Raw genomic sequence first — 22,941 nt, 5'->3', positions numbered from 1 at the left:
GATACAAAAAAAGTCTGTCAAAGTATTTATTCAGCCAGCATTAATAGTTTACTTATTATTCTGATAACGTAAGATTTCAAAATTGCAGATAAAAACAATTTATAAATTGTGGGTTTTTGAGGGCCCTCCCCACGTCTTGGCCCTGCATGCTTAGTTCCACTCTGCCCATCGCTGTGACACCCGTTAACATCACTGTATTATGAAAAGTCATTTGGAGAGTCAACTGAAAAACCATGAATAGTTTATTTACTATATTAGTAAATTATTATTTATATCAATTCATTATTTATTTAATATAAGCTTAAGTGATGTTTATTTAGGCACTTTTTTCAGCACCATGTATCTTGCTGCTGAAAAAAGTGAAATGAAACGCTTAAAGGGAAGTGAGATCACAGTATGACACTTGTTTTTTCCTTGTTTTTCCCCGATCAAAATTTAGTATTTGGTCTTCTGGCTCATGAACTTATCTTTCAAATGTTGACAAAATGGAAATATGTACTGCAAAATTCCTGTTTTTTTCTCTGTGTATGCTCCAATCACCAGTCTCAACATGTTGGAAATCAATCCAATATTTGTGGTGGCTGATGGCCAAGAGAATGGTGTACCAGGTATGGTTTTACAGTGACTTCCTGTCCTGCAAATATCAAAAGTTTACAGACAGAAAGCACAAATGACAATGATGATAAAACAACAAAGAATTAGCAACACAAAAATAACAAAAAGACACAAAGGCTAACATGATATATGTGGGTTAACGGGTTGTTTTGTTCTCATTCCTCAGCAAGGCATTTTCAAGGTAGGTTTCATCTGAACCCTTTGTTGACCTTGAAAAATCCACACATTCACACTGCCACATATTATTGCAATCCCCTCTCCTCCAGCTTGCTTCAGATTTCTCTACTGTTTGCTTCCCTGTTCCTAGAGTTCAACAACATCTTTTCAGCCTGGAAAGAATTTTAAAAAAAAGTCTCCGGCTGTTTTGTTTCTTGAGGTAGGGGTTCCCTCGATCGGAACCTTGACAGTATGTTACATAAAATGGCCTTAATCTGTTTATTTACAAAAGGGAAATGAATCTGGAAAAGCAAAAAACATTCAGTGTAACCAGTTTACCACAAAATACAGAGGAAAAGGCTACATTTTAAGACACTCTCATATAAGAAAAGAAGAAGCTTGTTCAAGGACCTTTACAAGAAAAACCCCAGGAGACAGTGGCCTTTTGGCATATACATTTTATAAACCTGACATAAATATTTGCATTATGTTTAGCATAGCATAGTGCAGTATGAATAACACATTTATGGTAAAAAATGATAAAACAGCATATAAAATTATTACATATTGATCTAGTACTCACATTTTTTACAACTGTTGCACAATTAAATGAACTAAAATGCCTTTAGTAAACATCTCTGTATTAGTAATTTCATATGCAGATAATGGCACTTTAAGTATATATATGCCTAATCACAAAGGTACAATAAATCATTAAATGGCTCAGTTTTGTGCTGAATTTCTGTAATAATAAAGGTCATTTAAAACTTAAAGACTGAAAAATGGGTCTCACTCTTTTAGGGTTCTTAGAGTGATTGTGATTTTGCTCAAGGTGGCCACACCATACATTAAATATGTGGGAGTATATCTGAATATCTTTCTAACTTTTTTGTTCATTCAAAAAACTGTCTCATTGACATAAACCATGTCAGCAATAACATTTTTAGCAAATTGTGTGGTTATTTTGATTGAATTTTAATATGAATAGCTTCATTGTTGATCACCAACAGAATCTACAATAGTGCACACATTCTGCCATTTATTTTTGTTGTGTGGTGATTTTCATATTTTTTGTGCTTTATTCATAACAGAGGTGTAACTGATTACATTTGAATGTATCATTTCACCTTCACAGAAGCCACTCTTTCTTGACAGTTGCTCAACTGGAAGGAGGGAATATAAACATCTGTCTGAGATGAAGATCCATAACAGTTCACAAATGAGCCTCGTCTGAGACAACACATTCCATGAGTGGCATGTACACGGGATGTGACCTGCCTGTATAACAGTCTCGCCGGGGTCTTGACGCCACTTTCTTGACCAACCACCGTTCAATGGACAGTGTTTTTTGCAGTTTTCACATCGGCATTCATCTTGTGTATTTAGTACTAGAAATTGTTCAGTCTTCCTTTCTCTTATCTTCAGTAAACCCCTTTATCAAGGACAAAAGATATGGAAAAACAGATGCCACCGACTAATCCAGTAATAATGATGAATGTTAACGAAGCACAAAACCAGTAGAAGCTTGATTTAACAACTGTAATAAGTATTGTGCAACTCTGGTTTAACCAGTTAGGCACAGATTCAGTGTGGAAAATCACTCTGGAAAAGCCATCTCTGGCATAATGACAAATATTTATTCACTCAGTTACTGTGAGTGTTCCAATGGCGCCACAAGACCAGGGAAAGTATAAGCACCAACACCACGGGGATGAATTTAAGGTATCTAATGGAATATTTCGGTGCGGGGACATCTTGGATTCTTGGTTGCCCTGAAAATTAAAATAAAATAAAATAAAAATTATACATTTCATGTATATATTCGCAAAAATATGACACAGTAAATAACAAAACTATATGTTTTTCTTAATGATTTGATGTCACAGGCTTTATTTTAAATATCCCAATCAACATCCAAATATCTTAAAACAAATAAAAACAAATATTTACCAGTAGTCTCGCAGTCATATCTAATTACAGGTGAAACGACTTTGGTCTTCACATCACATTTGGGCTTTGAGGTCCAGCTTAGTTCACTGATGAGTTTGCTGTTGAAATGGTAGCGACCAAAAGGACCACGCATGGGGTATGTGTGGGTTATGTTGGTTGTGGATGAATTTGTAAGAGGCTTTCCATCCAAATACCACTGAATCTCAGCTTCTCTGTAGCGTCCCCTCACATCACAATGGAAAACATTTTCACCTACATCACCATCCAGATTCCTGGCAGAGCTCTGACAAACACTGTAGGTTGCTGATAAGAGAAGATTTAAGTCAAAAACAGTGAAAGATTCGGCTGTGAATTCATGGGTGAATGAATGTGTGATCAAGTTATGTAGGTATTCATAATGAATAAATGAATGACTTACCAGAGATGATGAGATTTATAAAAAAACGGGTGTATTGTTCTTGAATAGAAAAACTACATTTGTATTTTCCCTGGTCATCTACTGTGATGTCTGTTAGGTGAAGAGAGCAGTTATTACTGTTCTCAGCCACAAATATTTTGGCTCTGCCCTTGTATCTGTCATAGAAGTCTGAAGTGGTCGTGTTTTGTACGAATACCCGAGTTGGGTTTGGTTCGTCCATTTGCCACTTAAACTCCTTGTCCAAATTTCTATCTGAGCAGGTGCATGGCAGAAGGACACTGTCTTCCAACGTGCCTCGGATAGTCACCTCGTTATCACCTGCAGTAGAAAAGGTAACTCTGGATTAGTTCATTTCTCAGCCCAGTTGTTCTTGATATAGGCATTTCTCAGCACATACACTGTAAAACAATTAAGCTGGCTCAACTTGAAAACACGTTTCCCTGCTGCTTTAAAAATGTGAGTTAACTGAAGTAGACTTGAATGATCAGCTCAATAGTGGGCTCATAAGTTGTGAAAAATATAAAACCAACTGAGTTAAATTCACTAAACATTTTCAATAAACTTGAGAGATGAGGAATTAATTTAATGAGGAACCTTTTAGTAAAACTGTAAAATGTTGTAGTTGAATGTGCAGTGACAGTAGACATTCGTAGTTTGAGGAATCAGTTTTGAATTTAACATAAAGGATTTACAGCTGTCTCTGCTCCTGTTAAAGCCACTTTCATACCATTGTAAGTATGAAGACTTAAAATGTCTTCGTCAGCTTTGTAACCCTCTGTTTGTTTGTTCCCTCAAACTCATGAGCGTCCACCAGGCTGTGTGCATATCTTTCTTCTCCCTCTCCCCATTTTCACTTCCCTGTCATCTCTCTCTTCCCTGGCTGTTGGTGCCCTATTCCAGACGGTTTGGATCTGGATCTCCGTCATTCAGTTGTCCCAGCTTGTCTCTCTCTCTGTGTTGTGAATGGTGTGTTCGAGTTTTCCTCTTGCTTGTTTGTGTGGCCCTCCTTCCAGATCTTCATGGTGGAGAGGAGGTCGTTGGGCTCAAGTCCTATCTATTGGCTGCACCTGGAAGTTCTTTGACGTCCTCCTGGATCATTCTCTTCATATATGTTTAAAATCTATATTTTGTCCACACTGTAAATCTACTAGGTGCTCTGTTCCATACACACAACATTTATTGCCAGTCTGTCCATCCTGGAAGAGGGATTCCTCCGCTGTTGCTCTTCCTGAGGGTTCTTCTATTTCTTTTTCCCACTGAAAGAGTTTTTGTTTGTATGCTATACAGATCAGAAAGCCTCTTGACTTGACTTGCCTTGACTTGACTTGAAGAGGCACCCCCAGTAACGTTCTTAAATTATACTGTGATAGGGGCAGCATTGGATGTTTGAATTTTTTAAACTATTATCAGAAGAAACAACCATGACTTAACATGTATTAGAGGCACGCAGTGAGTTTCCATCATGTGCTGCTTCTTTAAAAATACAATAAACTGGATCCCTGGACAGTTTTAATTCTAATACTGTAATACTGCATACTCTAATAATGACATCTGCTAATGTCCACTAACACTGTGTGCTGATTTGATGGGTTAAGTGAACTTTAACTTAAGTTTACTTAACTTAAGTAAACTTAACTTAAGTTAATGTTAAAAGATTAGTTGATTCCAGTTCATTCCTGTATGATGTTTAACACTGTACTCAACTCTGTATTAACAGTAACACCTGTCATCTTTAATCACCTTACATTTTTTCAACATACCAATGTCTGCTGTTTAATGATACTGTTTTTTACTTTTTGATGTGTTGTTAACCATTCTTTTGTTTACTTCACTATTACTTTCACAATAACATCTCCGCTGTGTTTATATTAGAGGGAATTTGTGTAGAAGATAACTGCCAAATGCCTAATATTGAGAGATTCAAATCATAAGATATAATATTATAAATGAATAAATCATTATTTCCATTCTGCTAACTGTTGTGCAGATTTTCCTCACAGTACCCAATTATTTGGTAACTTTGACCCTTTGCCCTTTTGTTCAAACACAACTGCATAGACGCTACTAGTAAGACATTGCAGACTCCCATTCTGTTTGTATTTCTCTTCAAGTGCCTTAATAGAGAACCCAAAAGAAGAGAGATGTTTCTTACTGACACCCTAAAAACAATGAGAACATTTTGACCTAAACATCATTTATATATAAAGCAAAAATAATGGACAGACATATGCCATGATTCTTTTATACACACACTTTTTTACTGAAGCTAAAACCTTGCGTTATAGAAAACGCTAACAAGTACAGGGTGCAAGAAAAATGAAACAGTGGTAAATAAATAATATAAATGTATTTGCATGTCTATGTTTTAATAAAATTACCTCACTTGTGATTAACCTTTTAAACCATCTGTAAAATGGTAATCACAAAGGACTGATTCGATTAGCATGATAACGTGTTGTTAAGTGAGAACGCTTATTTCTAATATGGTCCAAAGATGTTTAAAGGTTGACAGGAAACGTGACATAAAAATTAAAAAAATACAATCTTACAAACCCCAATTACATCAGTGCAAACTAAACCAAAAACAAATATCCAAAATAATACACATAAATACAACAAAAAACTAAAAGATCAAGTAAAAACTTCAGTATTCATCTGTCACCTTACAACACAGGTAAGCCCTGACTTGACCTGACCTCTCAAAGTCAAACCCTGTTTATACTAAATGAGGTTGGTTTGCTGGATTGATGTGGTCATTGCCTAAAGGTATTCAAACACTTAAAAACTTTAAAACTCTGCTGAATGTGGGCACATTAGCAGAGCAGCAACTGATTCTGTAAACATACTGTTTCGTTTTAAATTAAGAGTGTGAACTTACATGGATACTTTTATTTCTGAATCCCTGTAGTCACATAGCATCGATTGAATGTTTTGTCTAATATAATCAGATGTTCAAAATCACTGTTTCTTCAGTGTTCAGTATGGTTTCAAATCTGACAAATGCATATAAAAGTCAATTTATTTACCACTGAATATCTTGCAATTTATCCCACTTGAACTCTCACAAGAACTGAGGAGAGGACACAGTTTGTGTTATGTGTCCTGATCAAGGGGGCTTAGGTGTTCAAATTTGACAAGTCAATGACGTTCTCCACAAGGATAAACATGGAAAAATATGGAAAGAAATTATTTTACTAAGGAAAGTCGCCGAAAATGTAGTATGTCAATAACTAAAGTTACAACTTTACCAGTATTGCCACTCGTGATCTACAGTAGGCTACACAGGCAATAGGCAGTATATGCTACTGTTAATGTCCGCACTCAAATGTTACATGTAGACTCGTTTCATTACAGGCATACCAAACGTTTATGTGTGATTATTCTGTAGTATGCAAGAGTTTAGCCTAAAATATAGGCCGACTATAATTTAAGAGACGCAAACTCTACATTACTGTTGAATGATTTGAATCATATGAAAGCTTACCTGAGACCATTAACATCATCAGCACTCCCAGATATTTCTTCATGTTGGGCTCTGCGGGTGAACAGAACTCAAATGCTGCTAAAGTTGTACAGCAACTTTTTACAGGGATAATTCGTATCTGGTCTGTCTCATGTAATCGTTTTGATTAAATGTAAAGATTCACCCAAAAGGTGAATGAAAAATCTCCGCCCGCGGACAACGAATCCGTACACGATCGCCGTCCTTGCGACTTAAAGAGAAAGTGATATTAAGTCATGTCCAGCTGCCGACCGTTTCGCGTTTCCTGGAGAATGTCTTGAAACGGAAATTAGCCAAACAATATTGACCAAAGTTAACTTGAGCACCGAAAGGAACAAACAGTTATATACGAATAACGCCGAGGCCATAAGACTGAAAATATTTTTATTTTAAAGGTATTCAATTAAATAGGTGGACAGGTTCGAGGTCAAATTTCGGTTTTCCTTGGCAGGAGAGCTTGCGCCGACATACACGCTTACACACTTGCACACACGGGTGGACTCAAACGCCGTCAAATCCGCTCCCCCGCCCCCATTCAATTCCTGAAAAAAAAAACCTTCCAGCCTTACGCCATCACCGTCGGGAGCAGCAGGATCGGGATCTTAACATTTCGACTTCCGCTGTTTCGACATACATAACCACCTGCTTTAACACACATATACATATTTATACTTTTTTTTTTTCTAACGGAATAATCCTGGGGTGCTGTATACCTGGAGGAAGGCATGGGAGAGCTCACGGCGTTTCTGCTGTTACTGGTGGCGACCTTGACGCTTTCATCCGAGGTGAGTTCAACGGAGAAATCTCGGGCTCTGGGAGATTGTGGGCGAGCCGTTCCCTGGCTCCGCTCATTGTCGGCGGGCCTGTAGCCACACCGGGCACCAGGCAGACCGCAACCGTCGTGTCAAATCAATGGCGTTCTAAAATAGCGGCTAAATTGTTAACGTAACTGATGTTATTGCGTAGGTTATAAAGTCCCACTGAAAACATGAGCGCTCTGTAACCGTTACAACCGTCCTACTTCCAAGAATAACATGAATTCCGGGCTTATCTGAGGAGCAAAATACCTACGATACACTAAATTAATTTTCCCTGACAGTGATTAACATCTTGTTTTACGAGTTCATCGATATGCCATGTTTACAGTATACACATATTTACTGCGTAGAATTAGCAACCAAAGCTACCAGGGCCTACCGTTAGATGTCAGTGATAGACAGCTTGGCCCTTCCATGTTAGAAAAGTTTTTGTTTGTCTCAAGTTGTTTTTTTTGTTTTTGTTTTTTTACGCAGTTCTCTTATATTACTTTGTTGTATTAGTTAGTCGCTGTTATCTTCTACTGCTAGTTAGATACGCTAAGTTAAATCACCTAAGTAGTGCAGTGAATAGGGTCCAGAAAGCCAACGTTAGCTAGCTTTTTCTAGAAAATGAAACGGATTGGCATGGCAACCGTTATGTGCTAACATGCCAGTCAGTTAGTCCAGTTAAAACATGTTGACTCCAGCTATACCTGATAGATACAACACAAACACCTCAGCTTTGATGTGAATAATCAATGCCCTCTGATACCATAGCATAGGTTTTTACCAATGCTAATGTGGAGCGTGTTATTGGGTGCTGCTGCGTCGACCTGGCCCACTTTGGTCAAGCAGCGATGCAGCTGCAGGGTGGTGATATTGCTGAGGAAAATGGAAAAAAAGATGCAGCCTTCATAGTTTGACACAAGCAAGATGGCGCCTGCAGCTTCCTGCTGCTGCTGCTGTTGTGCTGGACCGTAGAGGAATACACAGCTAAGGGCCAGCTGGAAATAGGATGAAAGGGGCCTGCATTTCAACATGCAAATCATTAAATAAATAGTGTTGTTATTTCATAACCATGCTGCATTTATGGATGCAAGTTATTTAGGAAGAGTTTTTCGTAAGTGCAGTCTGAGTATACTACCACACCGACTCTAGCTTCCCCAGCCAAACCCCTGTGTGCTGCAGTGAAGAATGTTTCTACAGAACGAGCAGGACACACTTGTTGATGTACCATTTAAGGACTTTCCTTAACGAAAGTCACCGAATGCCACACCTGTTATTGTCAGGCGATACTGTAGCTGCACTGTCTTTGGGTTGGACTCAGTACTGTTTAGTTTTTTGTCCTCTATGATGTTACTATACTATTCCTGTTATTATCTTATGATAGATCTATAGCTATATGTTATAACATATGTTTTATGCTTTTGCTGTAATATTTGTATAGTATTTGACATTGCCATTTTTAATAGGGTTCATATGATAAATCTGGGGAGATTTGTTTAATACGTATGCCTACCTATTTAATCCATTTAAATCCACCCGTTGTTTTGAAATGTATGCCATTTCTGTGCTGTATGTTTTTTTTAGGCTGCAGGCTGAGTCATTATAGAAAGAGGCACACAGGCCCTGCAGCATTATGCATAGATGTGATAACCTTAAGACTTGCTGTCATGCTCCCCTAGAGTCATGGGGATGTTTTCGAGCTTTTTCTTTGATGTATAACCAGGTCAGACTGGTTATCTCAGTGTAATCCTAGACTAATAAGCAAAGGAGCAATATACTGGTACCACATGGCTTGGTATAGCTATCCCTTGAATGTTTTTTACAGGAACATTACTCAAAGTGCATAAAACTGTGATATGTGAGATGAACAGCGTCATATGGACTAACACATATATTTATGTGGTTCATAGCTAATGTTTTATAGCTACCATTCTGAGTTGTGACCTCATCACGTAGTCTTTCAACCACATTTTGTTTTATTTTCTGTAGCCCGTAACAGACATTTCGCGTAACACTCCCTGTGTTCAGCCCGGGGGTTGGTTTATGCACCCACTGCTTACTGCTGCAGTTTGTCTGTTTCTGTTTTACTATTTTGGTTTAAACAGAATGGATGGATGTGCCAAGACGCTCAAATAAAAAATGGAATTGCACATTTAAATAGATGATGGATAACATTTTGCAATAGGCTGATAACACGAGAAAATAGTAGTTTCAGCAGAGAGAAACAAAGGGCTATTCCATTCTCTCTCTCACAGAGGGCTAATATTATGCAGATCTTCACAGGCAAAAATAACATCAAGATGGAATTAGTCATTTAAAGATTGGCAGCAGATGGCTTGGGGGCTATTGACGGCTTTTAGCATCAGTCTTTTCTGATGTCTGCAAGAAAAAATAGAGGGCTTGAAAGGCAAAACACATTGAAACTTCTTCCAGTTGTTTCTTCAAACCCAACAGAAGAAAACACTTTAAGTGCAGACAGCTATGTCCTATTGGACAGTAGAAGGCCAAAGCCGGATCAGTTGAAAGAAGAGGATTTTTGCAAACTATAGTCGCTTACAGCTGGATTTGATTCAATACGTTTTTCTGCTCTTCGCTATAATAGGCTACATTGTCTTCCCTACACTCTCATTGTACTTTCTCAAATATAGGAAATGAATAAAGCCTTTTAAGACAAGCTAACAAAGGGCACATATGCTGCCCTGCAGCTGTAATGCTTAGCTCTCTGGCTTATGGGCGCAAAGGGATGAAACTGAGTATCTTGCCTTGCTTAGGCTGAAACCAGAAGTGATTTCATTTATTTATTTATATAATAACTTAAATGCACAGTGGTATTATGGAGTAATGTAAAGAGGCCTTTATCCTTATGATTCACTAATTCTAGTACTGTGTAGAAAGACAGGATTGTATGCGAAAGGAAGTAGAATAGACTGAGAGGGACTAAATATACATAAGCTGCTTGTGGTTAAATTATACTTAAGCCAGTTTGGTACAAACAATCCTCACGGTTGTCCCCTCTTTTCCCTTGTCTGTCCAGGTGCCCGCTGATGACTCAGTGGGTTTGCTAACTGAGCCCCAGGTGGCCATGTTCTGTGGAAAGCTCAACATGCACATCAATGTGCAGAGTGGCAAATGGGAGTCTGACCCTTCTGGCACCAAGAGCTGTATTGGCACCAAGGAGGGCATCCTGCAGTACTGCCAAGAGGTATTTTAACAGAGTGAAAAAGGAGGGCAGAGACAGAGAAAAAGATAGGGACAGAGAGAGAGAGAGACAGCAAGCCAGCAAGTGGACAGAACAGAAAGGCAGGTAATGTAGTAAGAAAGAACATTGAAATATCTCACTATTCTCCAGGTTTATCCAGAGTTGCAGATCACAAATGTTGTGGAGGCCAACCAGCCCGTCAGCATCCAGAACTGGAGCAAGAAAGGCCGCAAGCAGTACCGCAGTCACACACACATTGTGGTGCCATACCGCTGCCTGGGTTAGCAGTTTTACTGATACAGGTGTATGTTACTGAGCGTGTTTGTGTGTGTATGATTGCATGTGTGAATGAGCAGACTAACAACTTGTAACGAACAAAAGCATATTCATGTTGCAGTTGGGGAGTTTGTGAGCGATGCCCTGCTCGTTCCTGACAAGTGTAAGTTCCTGCACCAGGAGCGTATGGACCAGTGTGAGAGCCACCTACACTGGCACACCGTAGCCAAAGAGGTGAGAAGAAACAACAAGATAGCATTTCAACTCACTGTATGAACTTCATACTGTATATTATTTTCCCAGTATCATTATATGTATTGGTGGCTTTTTTGTTCTACTTCTTCGTTTTCAATCTAGTCTTCTGTACGCTAGCACTGAATGACTCAGCACTCCGTAATTTCATCCTCCCCCCACTTGAATCTTTTGTCAACCTAATCTGCCACTTTGTTCTGACTTGTGTTTGTTTTATTCTTGTTCCTTTCTGATTGTTCATTATTGTTCATTAGTGTGTAGTAACCCCTCAAATATGAATATTGTGTGGTTTCATTTTGGATGTTGTTCATATGTGATCCATTGAAGTGCTGTGGGCGGTAATATTTAATATCTGTTATTAAAATTAGTCCTGCGGAGACCGCACCATGAATCTCCACGACTACGGCATGCTACTGCCATGTGGCATTGACCGTTTCCGAGGAGTGGAGTTTGTCTGCTGTCCGGCAGAGGCAGAACGAGAGTCCGACAGCACAGAGCTAGAAGGGGAGGAGTCAGATGTCTGGTGGGGTGGCGCTGAGACCGAATACTCTGATAACAGGTATCATCACTTGTGGACATTCATCATCGGGCACACACACACACTTGTTGATACAAATATTGAAGCAGCCACTCTCTTCCCAGCATGTCACGTCCGGCAGACACAGATCCTGCCACCACAGAGGATGATGAAGACGAGGATGAAGAGGTGGAAACCTATGAAAGGGATGACAACAGAGATGGCGATGAAGATGAGGAGGAAGAGGAAGACGAAGACAACGCGACCAATGAACGTGATAGTGATGAGCGCAATGCTAACATTGCCATGACCACCACTACCACCACTACCACTGAATCAGTTGAAGAAGTTGTTCGAGGTAAGAAATTAAGTGAAAACACACCCTTTGTTTACATGAGTTCAGTCAGTGGTTGTTTTTTTGTGTAATCTGTTGTTTGCTGATTACATAACAAGTGATACGTTTATGTTTTCCATGAAATTCATAAGCTCACATTTTGCATTCATTTTTAATTTGCGTTTGCCTGTGTGCACATATCTCAGCCGTGTGTTGGGCTCGTGCTGAGTCAGGCCCATGTCGTGCCATGCTGGAGCGCTGGTACTTCGTGCCTGAGAAGGGCCGCTGTGCTCCCTTCTTGTTTGGGGGCTGTGGGGGCAACAGGAATAACTTTGAGTCGGAGGAGTACTGCCTAGCTGTCTGCAGCAGCTCGTGTAAGTCCCAGGACCAGAGCCATCTAAACCCTGAAGTGCCCACATCACAAACCTGATTCCTGTCCTCAGGCTGCTGCAGATTGTCTCTGTGTCTCATTTGCTTTCTCTGTTTCTCCCTGTCCTGAGTGTCTGATGGCTCTTAACCACTCAGAGCACTGACAAGTGTATTCGGTTGCTCATCCTCTTCTCTTGTGGTGAGCATAATAGGATTAATTTCTCAGCAAGATAAAAATTTATCTTTGATTGGAAAGGAAGGAGGGCCATGAAATCACCCGTCTCCTTGGAATGACATATTATGTTTATATAGTTTATATACTATGTTTTTATACCTTATACAGATAGATTAAAAGTTCCTAGAACCTGTTTTAAAGATGAGGCAAAGTGTTGGTGTTTTGCTACAAAGATATGGCTGGTGAGATTCTATATTATTTCCTATTTTCAACAAATCTCATGAAAAGATGCTTCTTGCCAAGAGTTAGGTAAGAAGATTGATACCATTCTTGCATCTGTATGAATATGAAGCAGCCACCAGCAGCTAGTTAGCTTAGTTAGCACAAAGACTGAAAACAGAGAGGAACAACTATTTCCATTCTTTGTTCTCAGCTAAGCTAACCAGGTCTTGGTCTTAGCTTTATATTTACCAGATACAAGGATATGAGAGATATAAAGACATAAAATAAGAGCGGGATCAATCTTCTCATTTAACTTTAGGCAAGACAAGAAATAAGTGCACTCCCAAAATGTTAAACTGTTCCTTTAATTTTGAAAAAGAGCTAAGTTATTATTCAATAAAGAAGCTGGACACCGTAGGTTTAGCAAATGTTACTCAAACAGGAGTAAATAGAGCATCTGTTGGGGACTATTTTCAGTCGTGGTTTGATACAAAATTGGTCCTCTAGTAAGTATTTGTGGCAACCAGAATGGTTTATGTGGGATTGACTTGAAAAAATAAACTACAGTGCCCATGTGCATCATAATGTAGAAACATCCTGAATGTGAATGTGAATATGAATCATTTTTGAATTATAATAGAGTAAAATGCTTTATCACATTCTGGCTACACAGACTTACTTAGTTGGATCAGTTTATTGTTGGTTTTACTCTTTTTTTCAGATTTGGAGACAGTAAGAAACATATAGATTATCACCAGCTGTTTCATTTAAAAAGCTTCAAGACCAGCCATTTTTACATAACTAGGGTCATTAGTTTGTTTGATGATGTTTGAACATTGTAGTGACAGGAAAATTAAAAGAAAAAAAAGGCAAGGAGATCAAGTGAGTGTCCCTGTTGGAAAGCAGCCATGATGCTCTGTCCTTCACTCTCACATAAAGCAGTCATTCACTTCCATATCATTTAATTACTCTTTTTCTAATTTTCTAACCAGTAACAATAGCTGATACTTCTTTCAGCATGTGGACGAGGCAGCGTAAATACTGAACCTTAGATGTCAGCGTGCGTCTGCATGCATGTCTATACACATGTGTTTGCATGCCTACTACTGTAATATGCAGATGTAAGATCTTGTGTCTGCTGCTGCGGCTGTGTAGTAGTCTGACCTGGTAGTTTTGTGTGTGTGTGTGTGTGTGTGTGTGTGTGTGTGTGTGTGTGTGTGTGTGTGTGTGTGTGTGTGTGTGTGAGAGAGAGAGAGAGAGAGAGAGAATGGGGGAGAGTGTTGTTGAAGGTTAATGGGTTGATTTGCTGTTTCCACCAGACTCCACAGTGGTGCACCATCTGCCCTGATCCTGACTTGGCACTTTTCATCTTATCTCCAGATTCCCGCATTAAACAAAGATAGACATATAAACACACTCATACTGGGAAACGTATCACTCTTTTCCCCCTGATAATCTGTATCTCTATTAAACCATGTATTGTGAATTAAAGCAATTTCCTGTGTATACCTAACCTATTACATGTTATTAACACGTATTTAAACTTATCATAGTTCTTACTGTCTTTTAAATTTCTGTGATAACTGTTCTGTTTGTCTCTTGAACTGAAACCCTGTGAAATGCTGCCTCTATTGAATACATTGTGTGTTTCAGACTCACCAGGATCAGTGTTTTTCGTGCATTTACCTTTCATGCATCCTCTTTGCTAGTATACTTAACCTCTCAGTCGCTCTGCCTCATATCATACTGTTTTATTCCCCTGCCTTGCATTTGACTCCTCTCTCTTTGTTCTCCCCCAGTGCCCACCATGGCCCCCAGTCCTCCAGATGCTGTGGACCGGTACCTTGAATCTCCTGGCGACGACAATGAACATGCTGACTTCCAAAAAGCGAAGGAAAGCCTGGAGGCCAAACACCGTGAAAAGATGTCCCAGGTATGTGTGTGAGTGTGTCTTTGTTGACATTTACATCCTAAGCATTTTTGTCTGGCATTTTGCCCTGAGTGTCTAATCGTCTGATCGGACATTACAAAGCCTGAATTTGTCAGTATGAAATGGCTGCTTTTGTCCCTGACATGACTCTTTATTTCCAGGTGATGAGGGAGTGGGAGGAGGCTGAGAGACAGGCGAAGAACCTTCCTCGCGCAGACAAAAAAGCTTTCATCCAGGTAGGACACACACAACAACTTCTGCTGTTTTTCTTTATGTTTAATACCATCATTTGTAAATGTTGAAGGTGTTTTTTAATGAAAATATTTGAGCTCCATCATCTTGGCCAAAATTACCTTAAAGTCACAGTGAAACATGACTGTCGAGCTTTGAATCAGATTTTTTGCCAACTGAATTGCCAACTTATTGCTCTACTAGATATTATGACCAATAAGCTAACAATCAGGTGTGGTATTTCATTACATTTAATTAGATGCATTCATGTATATGCCCTCAGGTGTAAGGTGAGTCATTAAAAATAAATGTATATTTTACAGGAAGAGATATCAGAGGCGTTTTCATATAAAAACACTCAAAATGTGTTTTTTTTTGACATATTTGACAGGTACCAATTATACCAACTATGGAAACATGGACAATATTAGAACTTAAATGAAAAGAAAATATATAATATATTTCAATGTTTTTAATATAGGTTGTTATCTTGATAATAATTGAAACAAGATTAAAATCCCCCCCAAAAAACCAAAACATGACGATGACTTAAAAAAACTGATCACATTTTGAATGAAAAATACATAAGGAAGTAAACTTTATGTCAGATCAACATGTAAAACTTCAGAACGGTAAATGTCAAACTTATTTGGAAGTAAAACAAATGAGAAATGCAACAAGTAAAAAGTATCTTAATTTTAGCTGCAGGGATTCTTTTCTCCCCCATCTTCCATGGTAAATGTGTATTTCACAGCATGTTGCTATGTTCATCCCCCAGTGTGTGGTAAATGACCCTTATAAAAACTAAACTATTCCATAACTGTGGGTATGTATTATTAGACTTATTGTAAAAAGTAGTGATAATAGTGGTTATTGTCCCATCTGTGTACCATCTTTGCAATGCAGCACTTCCAGGAGAAGGTGGAGGCTCTGGAGCAGGAGGCAGCAGGAGAGAGGCAGCAGCTGGTGGAGACCCACATGGCCCGGGTGGAAGCTCTGCTCAACAGCCGCCGACGCCTGGCTCTGGAAAATTATCTCAGTGCCCTAAAGGCCAGCCCCCCACGGGTACACAAGCAAGCTTACACATATCCACAAACGCACCTTTGCCATTTTCAATTAAAGAGAGTAAAAGGGCTGTTACGTGAGATGTGTGCAAAAAGGAATTCATTTAACGGTAGAGTTTAGACACAACTAACAAAGGTTTCTCAGTAATGTGTCACGCTATTCTGCTGTTGTAACTGGCTATAAATATAATTAAGTATATGTAAAATAAAAACCGCACATCATTTGTTTTTATAAGGCATCCTTAAGTGTAATAACCCCACTAATACTACACAACATTGCCATCAATAGCCCCGTCAGGTGTTGAGTCTGCTGAAGAAGTATATCCGTGCAGAGCAGAAGGATAAGCAGCACACGCTGAAACATTATGAACACGTCCGCACAGTTGATCCCAAGAAGGCTGCACAGATCCGACCTCAGGTACTCTACCTCACACACAAGACAAAACGTGTAGCTGCACTAAACCTTTAATGGGGTGAAAAGGTTTTAAATGCTTGTAAAATGGGCTAAAATTAAGTCATACATTCTAGTAGATTTTCACATAGAAAGTTATGTTTTGTGAATTGGAACAGGTATATTTTAACTTTTTTGTTTTGTGTCTATCCTGAAACGTATTCACTTTCTTCTGACCTTTAGGTTTTGACCCATCTACGTGTGATAGATGAGAGGATGAATCAGTCATTGGGTCTCCTCTACAAGGTGCCCAGTGTGGCTAATGAGATCCAGAACCAAGTCGGTAAGTGTTGGCTTCATGCTTCATTCTTATTGTATGAATGACTGATTTTTACACATCTGCACAGGATTTGCTTCTTTGTATATAAATGCTCTTAAACATAGCAGTGTACACATGTCTACACGTGAGGGAGCAGTGTTCTATTAATAAAAGTAAGTAAAGGTTGTATTACATGGAAATTGTAACTAGAAGTCATCACAATAAAACACTACCATTGAGGCATGTATGGGATGATATCATTTATTGTATATGGGGACTCTGCTAGTTGCCTGGCATATCACTGTCCTAAAATAAGCTAACTCATATTTAATGGACTGGTAGGAGACTGGTATATCTTCTGATCTTACTCTAGGCAAGAAAGCGAATAAGTATATTTTCCAAATGTCAGGCTATTTAAGTTTACATCAGCCTGCTTTGAAAATCTACTTTCAGGGACAATAAACATGTTGTAATCTAGGACAGATGTCTCAAATCAGTCTCCGTCTGCTCATTACTAAGAAAGGGCTACGATTAAATCACTTTAAATGTGTTCTGGGAGTATACAGACTGCCCTAATTAAGTAACCCTGCAACCTCCTGTAGTGCTGAGTGAGGATGAAAACGAGTTTTACAATGTTCCTGAGGTCCAGTGATGAATGGCGTGCTGATAGTGCAGCTTCTTTACAGTTTGTCTTCAGTACTCATGACACTGTATGGACAGGCTTTTTTTAAAATCGATCTCACTCCCACTATTTCTCCCTCCCATCTATCTTCACGGTGTATATCTCTCTCTCTCACTTTCTCCTTTTTCTTCCTAGCGGTTATAATGCAGAGAGTTCAGTCGGAGCTGTCTCAGCAAGTCTCTTCCCTGCAGAGCGACGGGCGGGTGAGCTGAGCTGCGCCCACTCACATATGCACAGAGGCTGTCCTGTATAAATGGCGCTCTCTCTCACATATATATAAATAGAGTCACCTCTGCTTCTCAGAATGATACAAGACAAAGTCCACATGGCCATGCAGAGAGAAGCTTAGATGCAGACACTTTGGATTAAATGCAGAAGTAGCCCAGTAATAACTAGCAAGATGGCAGAGACAAAATCAGTTTTTTCAGAGTTTGTTTAAATGGCTCCCAGGAGGACACTATATCTGAAGGTGAAAAAAGGATAAAAACTGAGATCACAGTTGTAGTAATGATTAATTTTCCGCTTTAAGTGTTTTAGCCATAATACATCAGCAAGTATATGTACTGTGGGTGATGTCTGACTCCAATTTCTAGCAGATAATCATCAGGGTTGGATTACGTCCAGATTAATGCTCCTCTGTGATTGCAGATGGATGGCAGGGTGAGTTATGGTAATGATGCTCTGATGCCCGATCAGGCCTACAGCTCTGCTCCTATGGACCCTGGCCTGGATGGACTGGGCTTCATCCACCCCGAGAGCTTCAACCAGCCAAACACAGAGAACCACGGTAACACACACACACACACACATACACACCATTGATTAGAATACACAGAGACTTATTGTTAGGTTATAAAATGAGATATTCACCATATAGATGACTCCGAGTATAAATGTAGAGTTGTAATGAGATGTAATTGGAGAAACTGAGTTGTTGATAAGATAAAACATAATTTGACTTTGCAGTTTGACATTTTATCCTCTTTTTTTTATTTTCATTTTAATTTTGGTTGCAGTTGAGCCCGTTGATGCTCGTCCAATACCAGATAGAGGACTGCCCACACGACCTGGTGAGTGTGTGTTTGTATGAGTTTCTGACTGTTTCTGAATCCATTATGGCTGTGAGCGCGAACAGGACTGGGTGATTCATCAATATTACCTTTGATCGTGTCTGCATATAATCATTTAATAATGTAATACTCACACGGATACCAAGTTGAAAAACTTACCAAAATCTGTCACATAATGAGCTCTTAAAGCTGCCCTGTGGAGTTTTTTTGTCAGCAAAGAAAAGTTATGTTTACATTCAGTATTTCTTACCAAAATACATGTTGTATGTATGTATGTATACTTTAAGTTTAACAAGCGTGGAATTCATTACCTTCCTTCCTAAAACACTTGTAAAGGCAATTTATAAGTATTTTAAATCGTACATTGTTTACATCCATGTTTGGTTGCTAGCACTCTTTTTCTTCTTCTTCTTCACTGTCTTTCTTGGTGCATTGCTATGCATCTTTGCACATCAGTGCTACCAACACATGGAATAGCATGCACACACTCATGCACGACACAACCAAAACAGGGACCTACGCGATAACAATAATGATAATAATAATAATAATGATAATATACCTTATTTATCAAGCCATTTTCAAAAACAAAGTTACGAAGTGCTTTACATAGGAAAATCCAGATAAAACAAGTCAGAACAATAACGTGAAGTAGAATCAGGCCGATAAAGGTACAGAGAACGGATAAAATACCCAACAATAAAAAATTAAATACTGAAATTAAGATAAAGAGGTGAAATAATCAAATAGAAAAGAGAAAACATGCTGGGAACCAAACTAAATTTTTTAAATATAAAAGTCTTTCTTAAAAAGATAAGTTTTAAGAAGTGATTTAAAAGATGCCACTGATTCTGCAAGCCTCAGATCATCAGGCAGCGAGTCTCAGAGCAGAGGAGCTCTGATTAAAAAAAGCCTGGTCACCTTTAGTCTGAGCTGGGACTTACAAACAGCCAGAAGAGCCCTGTCTGACCATCTGAGGCTCTGGCTCATAGAGGAGCTGTAATTCAGCTATATAAATGGGAGCTAATCCATGAAGTGCTTTAAATGTGATCAATAAATCTTAAAATTAATTCTAAAACAGAGTAGTAACCAGTGAAGGGAACCAAGTTTTTTGACTTAACCCTGAATACAGTGAAGTACAAAAGTCAAGCTGCAGTGATATAAAGGCATGTTTGACCTTCTCAAGGTCAGTTCAAGAGAGGAAGGACCAGGTTTTGAAACGCTGTTGATATTAGTAGACAGGGTGCTAAGACTGTTTATGGACTTTGGAGAGCTAAATACAACTATTTCTGATTTAATTTCATTTAGCTGGAGGAAGTTTTGGGACATCGAGCACTTGATTTCACTTGATGTAAAATGGATGTTCATCCATGTAAAACTCCACAGGGTACTTATTCTTATTGGAGAGCATATCGAAAATTGAAAGGATCTTTCCCACTAAAAACTGTTTAAAAAAAAAAAAACAACCCAAAAACACTGTGTTTACTGTGATCTTGAATAAAAAGTAAATATTGTAACATTAATATCAAGATAGGTATGTGATAAGTACTGCAGTGCTAATTTTGCCCACATCACTCACCTCTAGGTTTGAAATCCCTTTCTGCCATTGTTTTAATTTTGTGTAATTGCACATAAAAATACAAATACAAAAAGAGCCTTCTATGCAGGACAAAAAAAACAACCATTTCACCACTAAATATCTTTGTGCATGTATGTTTTTATATCGTATTTTGCCTGTGCATGCCCCTTTCCTTTCAGTATCTGCCCTGAAACCAGAGGAGATGCCAGAAGTGCGGATGGAGACTGAAGAGAGGCAAAACGCTGGTTATGAAGTTTACCATCAAAAACTGGTGTGAAAACCATTTGATTTCAACACAACATACTTCATCATGTTATTTGCTCTGGTCCTGCACTGGTGTGTGCACATGAACAGTTTTCGTTTTTTAATGGCAGGTGTTTTTCACTGAGGATGTGGGGTCAAATAAAGGTGCCATTATCGGACTTATGGTTGGAGGGGTTGTTATAGCAACCGTCATCGTCATTACCTTGGTGATGCTGAGGAAGAAACAGTATACTTCTATTCATCACGGTGTAATCGAGGTAAAGGGCTGAATGAATGTGTGGTTCTGTGTGAAATGCAGCACAGAAATTAGTATTTCCCAGTCTGTTCATTTGTCCACACTAAATACTTTTTTACTGACCTTTTTGTTTTTGCCGGGTTGGTAGGTGGATGCGGCAGTGACACCGGAGGAGCGTCATCTGGCCAAGATGCAGCAGAATGGCTACGAGAATCCCACCTACAAATTCTTTGAGCAGATGCAGAATTAAAGAACTGCTCATCAACATTTTCTTCAGACGCATCTCCACGACACTCTCTCACCACTCGTAGGGTCTGTTCCACTCGGGTCCTTTGCCCTCAGCCCCTACACCTTCAGTTACTCACCTTGTTGAAGGGGGAGGGAAGGTGTGACGATTACTGCAAAGGCTCTTTTTTTTTAATCTTGTTTGAAAGCGAGGAAAAGATTAGTAAAATCTTTGTACCGGTTTCTGTCTCAGTGAGGGGTTTGGGCCAAAGGAAACTGACATGGAACAAAGCCTTCTTAATCCCTGATCCCTTGATTGTACAGAGCAGCACTTGAGCTTACATTTACCTGCATTTGGTCAGACAGGGGTACCCTGTTTCAACCGCACAAATCAGTCGATCAGAACAAAAACTTCATAGTGTTTGTACTGAAAAGCCACCACCCTGTTGACTATTTATATGACATCCCTGCTGTACTGCGCTAGCAGCTGAGACCAGAAACACGTATAACCCCAGCAGTTTAATTTTCCGTCGCTCTTTCATCGCTCCAACGGTTTTTTTTTTTTCCGTTTTCTAACTGTCCCACACATCCCTGGTCCCCTGCTCTCAGATGACAGCTGTGCTGTGTTTCATGACATAACAGCTCTTAGCGCTGGTAATGGGAGGAGAGGCTCTCAGAGTGCCTCTCCGCACGATTAAAGCCCAAGTGTTTCAGGTTTGTTTTTCAAAAAAGGATTTAAAAAATGCAGAAAAATATACATGATCAAAATATGTAAAAGTTGAAAAACATTGTTTTCTGATTATTTTTTTTTAATGTGTAATATATTAAGACAGATTAGCTGTAAGTATATGTACTGCATGGCAATATTGATGACAGATACAGTTAACTACGTTGAGGTCCTCAGGAGCGGTCCTCTTACTAGATATTTTAGCAGGATTGTACATTGGTAGTGTCTTCTTTGTGATCTTGTGATATGAAGAAGAAAAAGAGTATTCAGAATCTGGTCTGCTTTGTTGTCACACAGACTTGCTTTAGCTGAATCTCAGCTTTTTATGCTCATCTCCATGCTTCACTGTTGTGTTAGCTGCATGGGCAAAATGCTCTATACTGTATGTAATATATGAAGTGTAATAGTATCCGAAAGGAAGACTATCTTGTTACTGTTTGCGTTCTATGCACTCTGTCATTGGAAGTCTGATTATTATTACCAAATATTATTGCTGTTAAGTCCCTAATGCCAATTCACACTGTCGCTGCACATTGGGTTTTTATTAGAACGAGGATCGAGGTTAAACTCCAAGAACGAAGTTTTCGAAAAGTGTATCATTCCATATTTATCATTCCATTGTCTCTCTTGATTGTAAATATTTGGAAGATGGATATCTGGCTCTCAATGGCCCTGTTTCATTATACAAGCTCCACCTCTCGGTCTTTCCCCTCTTGTTTATGTGTTCTTCAGTCTTTCTTTTCTAACTCCAACTTCTCATGCTTCTCTCTCTCTGGCGTTGTCAGCAACATTGTACAGTGCAGCACTTTGGAGTCAGCGTGTGAGTATTTGATAAACAGATCAGTTTTCTAGGTGGTCCCATCTCGTATCCATTCCTTCACCAAATCACACATACACATTCTATTTTTCTACATTTTCTGTGTATACATGTACAGTGCATCTGTGTGTCCTGTGGTTGATATGTTCAGCACATCTGTTGTCAAGTCTATTAATAGTCCTCACAGAGAGGTGAGGAAGTACCATTAACAATGGGAGGATGACCAAATCTCACATCAGCAGAGATGCATTTCCCTCTCCCTTAATTAAGTTATTCACGCCACCTCCAGTAAACATGAATGTGACATGCATATTGTGCATTTATACCACAGAAATACAACACACATCACCTCTACACATTATATCCACATGTAGAGAAACACTAAGTGAAGCTCTTAATCAGGTGAATGTTTAAAATTTGTATTGATGCTCACTCTGGGTGTCTGAAGGCTAGTGACAAAAAAAAAAAAAAAGATGTTTTTTTTTTTTTTTTAAATTCCCCATCTCATTGATTCAGTGACCTTCCTATGTGTGTAGTTAGGTGAACCATTTGCTTAGAGTAAGAAAAAGCTTTCTACACTCACTACCATGAATAAAATTTTGAATGTACATATAAGTTT

The 22,941-nt window shown here is 39.0% G+C and overlaps 2 protein-coding genes across 3 annotated transcripts; one reads left to right on the top strand and one right to left on the bottom strand.

The window, feature by feature from the left end:
- Window positions 1-1,080: 1,080 nt before the first annotated feature.
- Window positions 1,081-6,843, bottom strand: LOC120801310. The gene is made up of 5 exons (XM_040148132.1): window positions 6,796-6,843; window positions 6,624-6,752; window positions 3,140-3,457; window positions 2,722-3,024; window positions 1,081-2,543 (listed from the first exon to the last, which is right to left on the bottom strand). The coding sequence occupies exons 2-5, from the start codon at window positions 6,664-6,666 to the stop codon at window positions 2,416-2,418; spliced, it is 792 nt and encodes a 263-aa protein (XP_040004066.1). The 5' UTR covers window positions 6,667-6,752; window positions 6,796-6,843; the 3' UTR covers window positions 1,081-2,415.
- A 340-nt stretch (window positions 6,844-7,183) lies between these two features.
- On the top strand, window positions 7,184-22,937 carry LOC120801306 (amyloid-beta A4 protein-like). 2 transcript variants are annotated; one of them, XM_040148127.1, is made up of 18 exons: window positions 7,184-7,426; window positions 10,479-10,646; window positions 10,794-10,923; window positions 11,041-11,153; window positions 11,540-11,730; window positions 11,814-12,046; window positions 12,229-12,396; window positions 14,588-14,721; window positions 14,880-14,954; window positions 15,856-16,014; window positions 16,303-16,431; window positions 16,648-16,747; window positions 17,541-17,608; window positions 18,054-18,192; window positions 18,422-18,475; window positions 20,234-20,325; window positions 20,429-20,575; window positions 20,702-22,937. In XM_040148127.1, the coding sequence occupies exons 1-18, from the start codon at window positions 7,367-7,369 to the stop codon at window positions 20,801-20,803; spliced, it is 2,262 nt and encodes a 753-aa protein (XP_040004061.1). In that variant the 5' UTR covers window positions 7,184-7,366; the 3' UTR covers window positions 20,804-22,937. The 2 variants fall into 2 exon arrangements, with proteins under 2 accessions (XP_040004061.1, XP_040004062.1); XM_040148128.1 differs by lacking the exon at window positions 12,229-12,396 and having other exon boundaries at window positions 7,185-7,426.
- Window positions 22,938-22,941: the final 4 nt, after the last annotated feature.

This window comes from Xiphias gladius, chromosome 16 (genome assembly GCF_016859285.1).
Source record: "Xiphias gladius isolate SHS-SW01 ecotype Sanya breed wild chromosome 16, ASM1685928v1, whole genome shotgun sequence".
In the NCBI taxonomy this organism is placed as follows: Eukaryota; Metazoa; Chordata; class Actinopteri; order Istiophoriformes; family Xiphiidae; genus Xiphias; species Xiphias gladius.
This window is presented reverse-complemented; position numbering and strand designations above follow the sequence as displayed.

Excerpts from the sequence above, each read along its gene's own strand:
- LOC120801310 (XM_040148132.1), bottom strand. The coding sequence starts at position 6,666 with ATGAAGAAATATCTGGGAGTGCTGATGATGTTAATGGTCTCAG. Across the intron at positions 3,025-3,139 it reads TATAAATCTCATCATCTCTG|CAACCTACAGTGTTTGTCAG; the intron begins GTAAGTCATTCA and ends TTCTCTTATCAG. Across the intron at positions 2,544-2,721 it reads ATATGACTGCGAGACTACTG|GGCAACCAAGAATCCAAGAT; the intron begins GTAAATATTTGT and ends TTTAATTTTCAG.
- LOC120801306 (XM_040148127.1), top strand. The coding sequence starts at position 7,367 with ATGGGAGAGCTCACGGCGTTTCTGCTGTTACTGGTGGCGACCTTGACG. Across the intron at positions 14,722-14,879 it reads ACCGTGAAAAGATGTCCCAG|GTGATGAGGGAGTGGGAGGA; the intron begins GTATGTGTGTGA and ends CTTTATTTCCAG. Across the intron at positions 17,609-18,053 it reads CCCTGCAGAGCGACGGGCGG|ATGGATGGCAGGGTGAGTTA; the intron begins GTGAGCTGAGCT and ends CTGTGATTGCAG.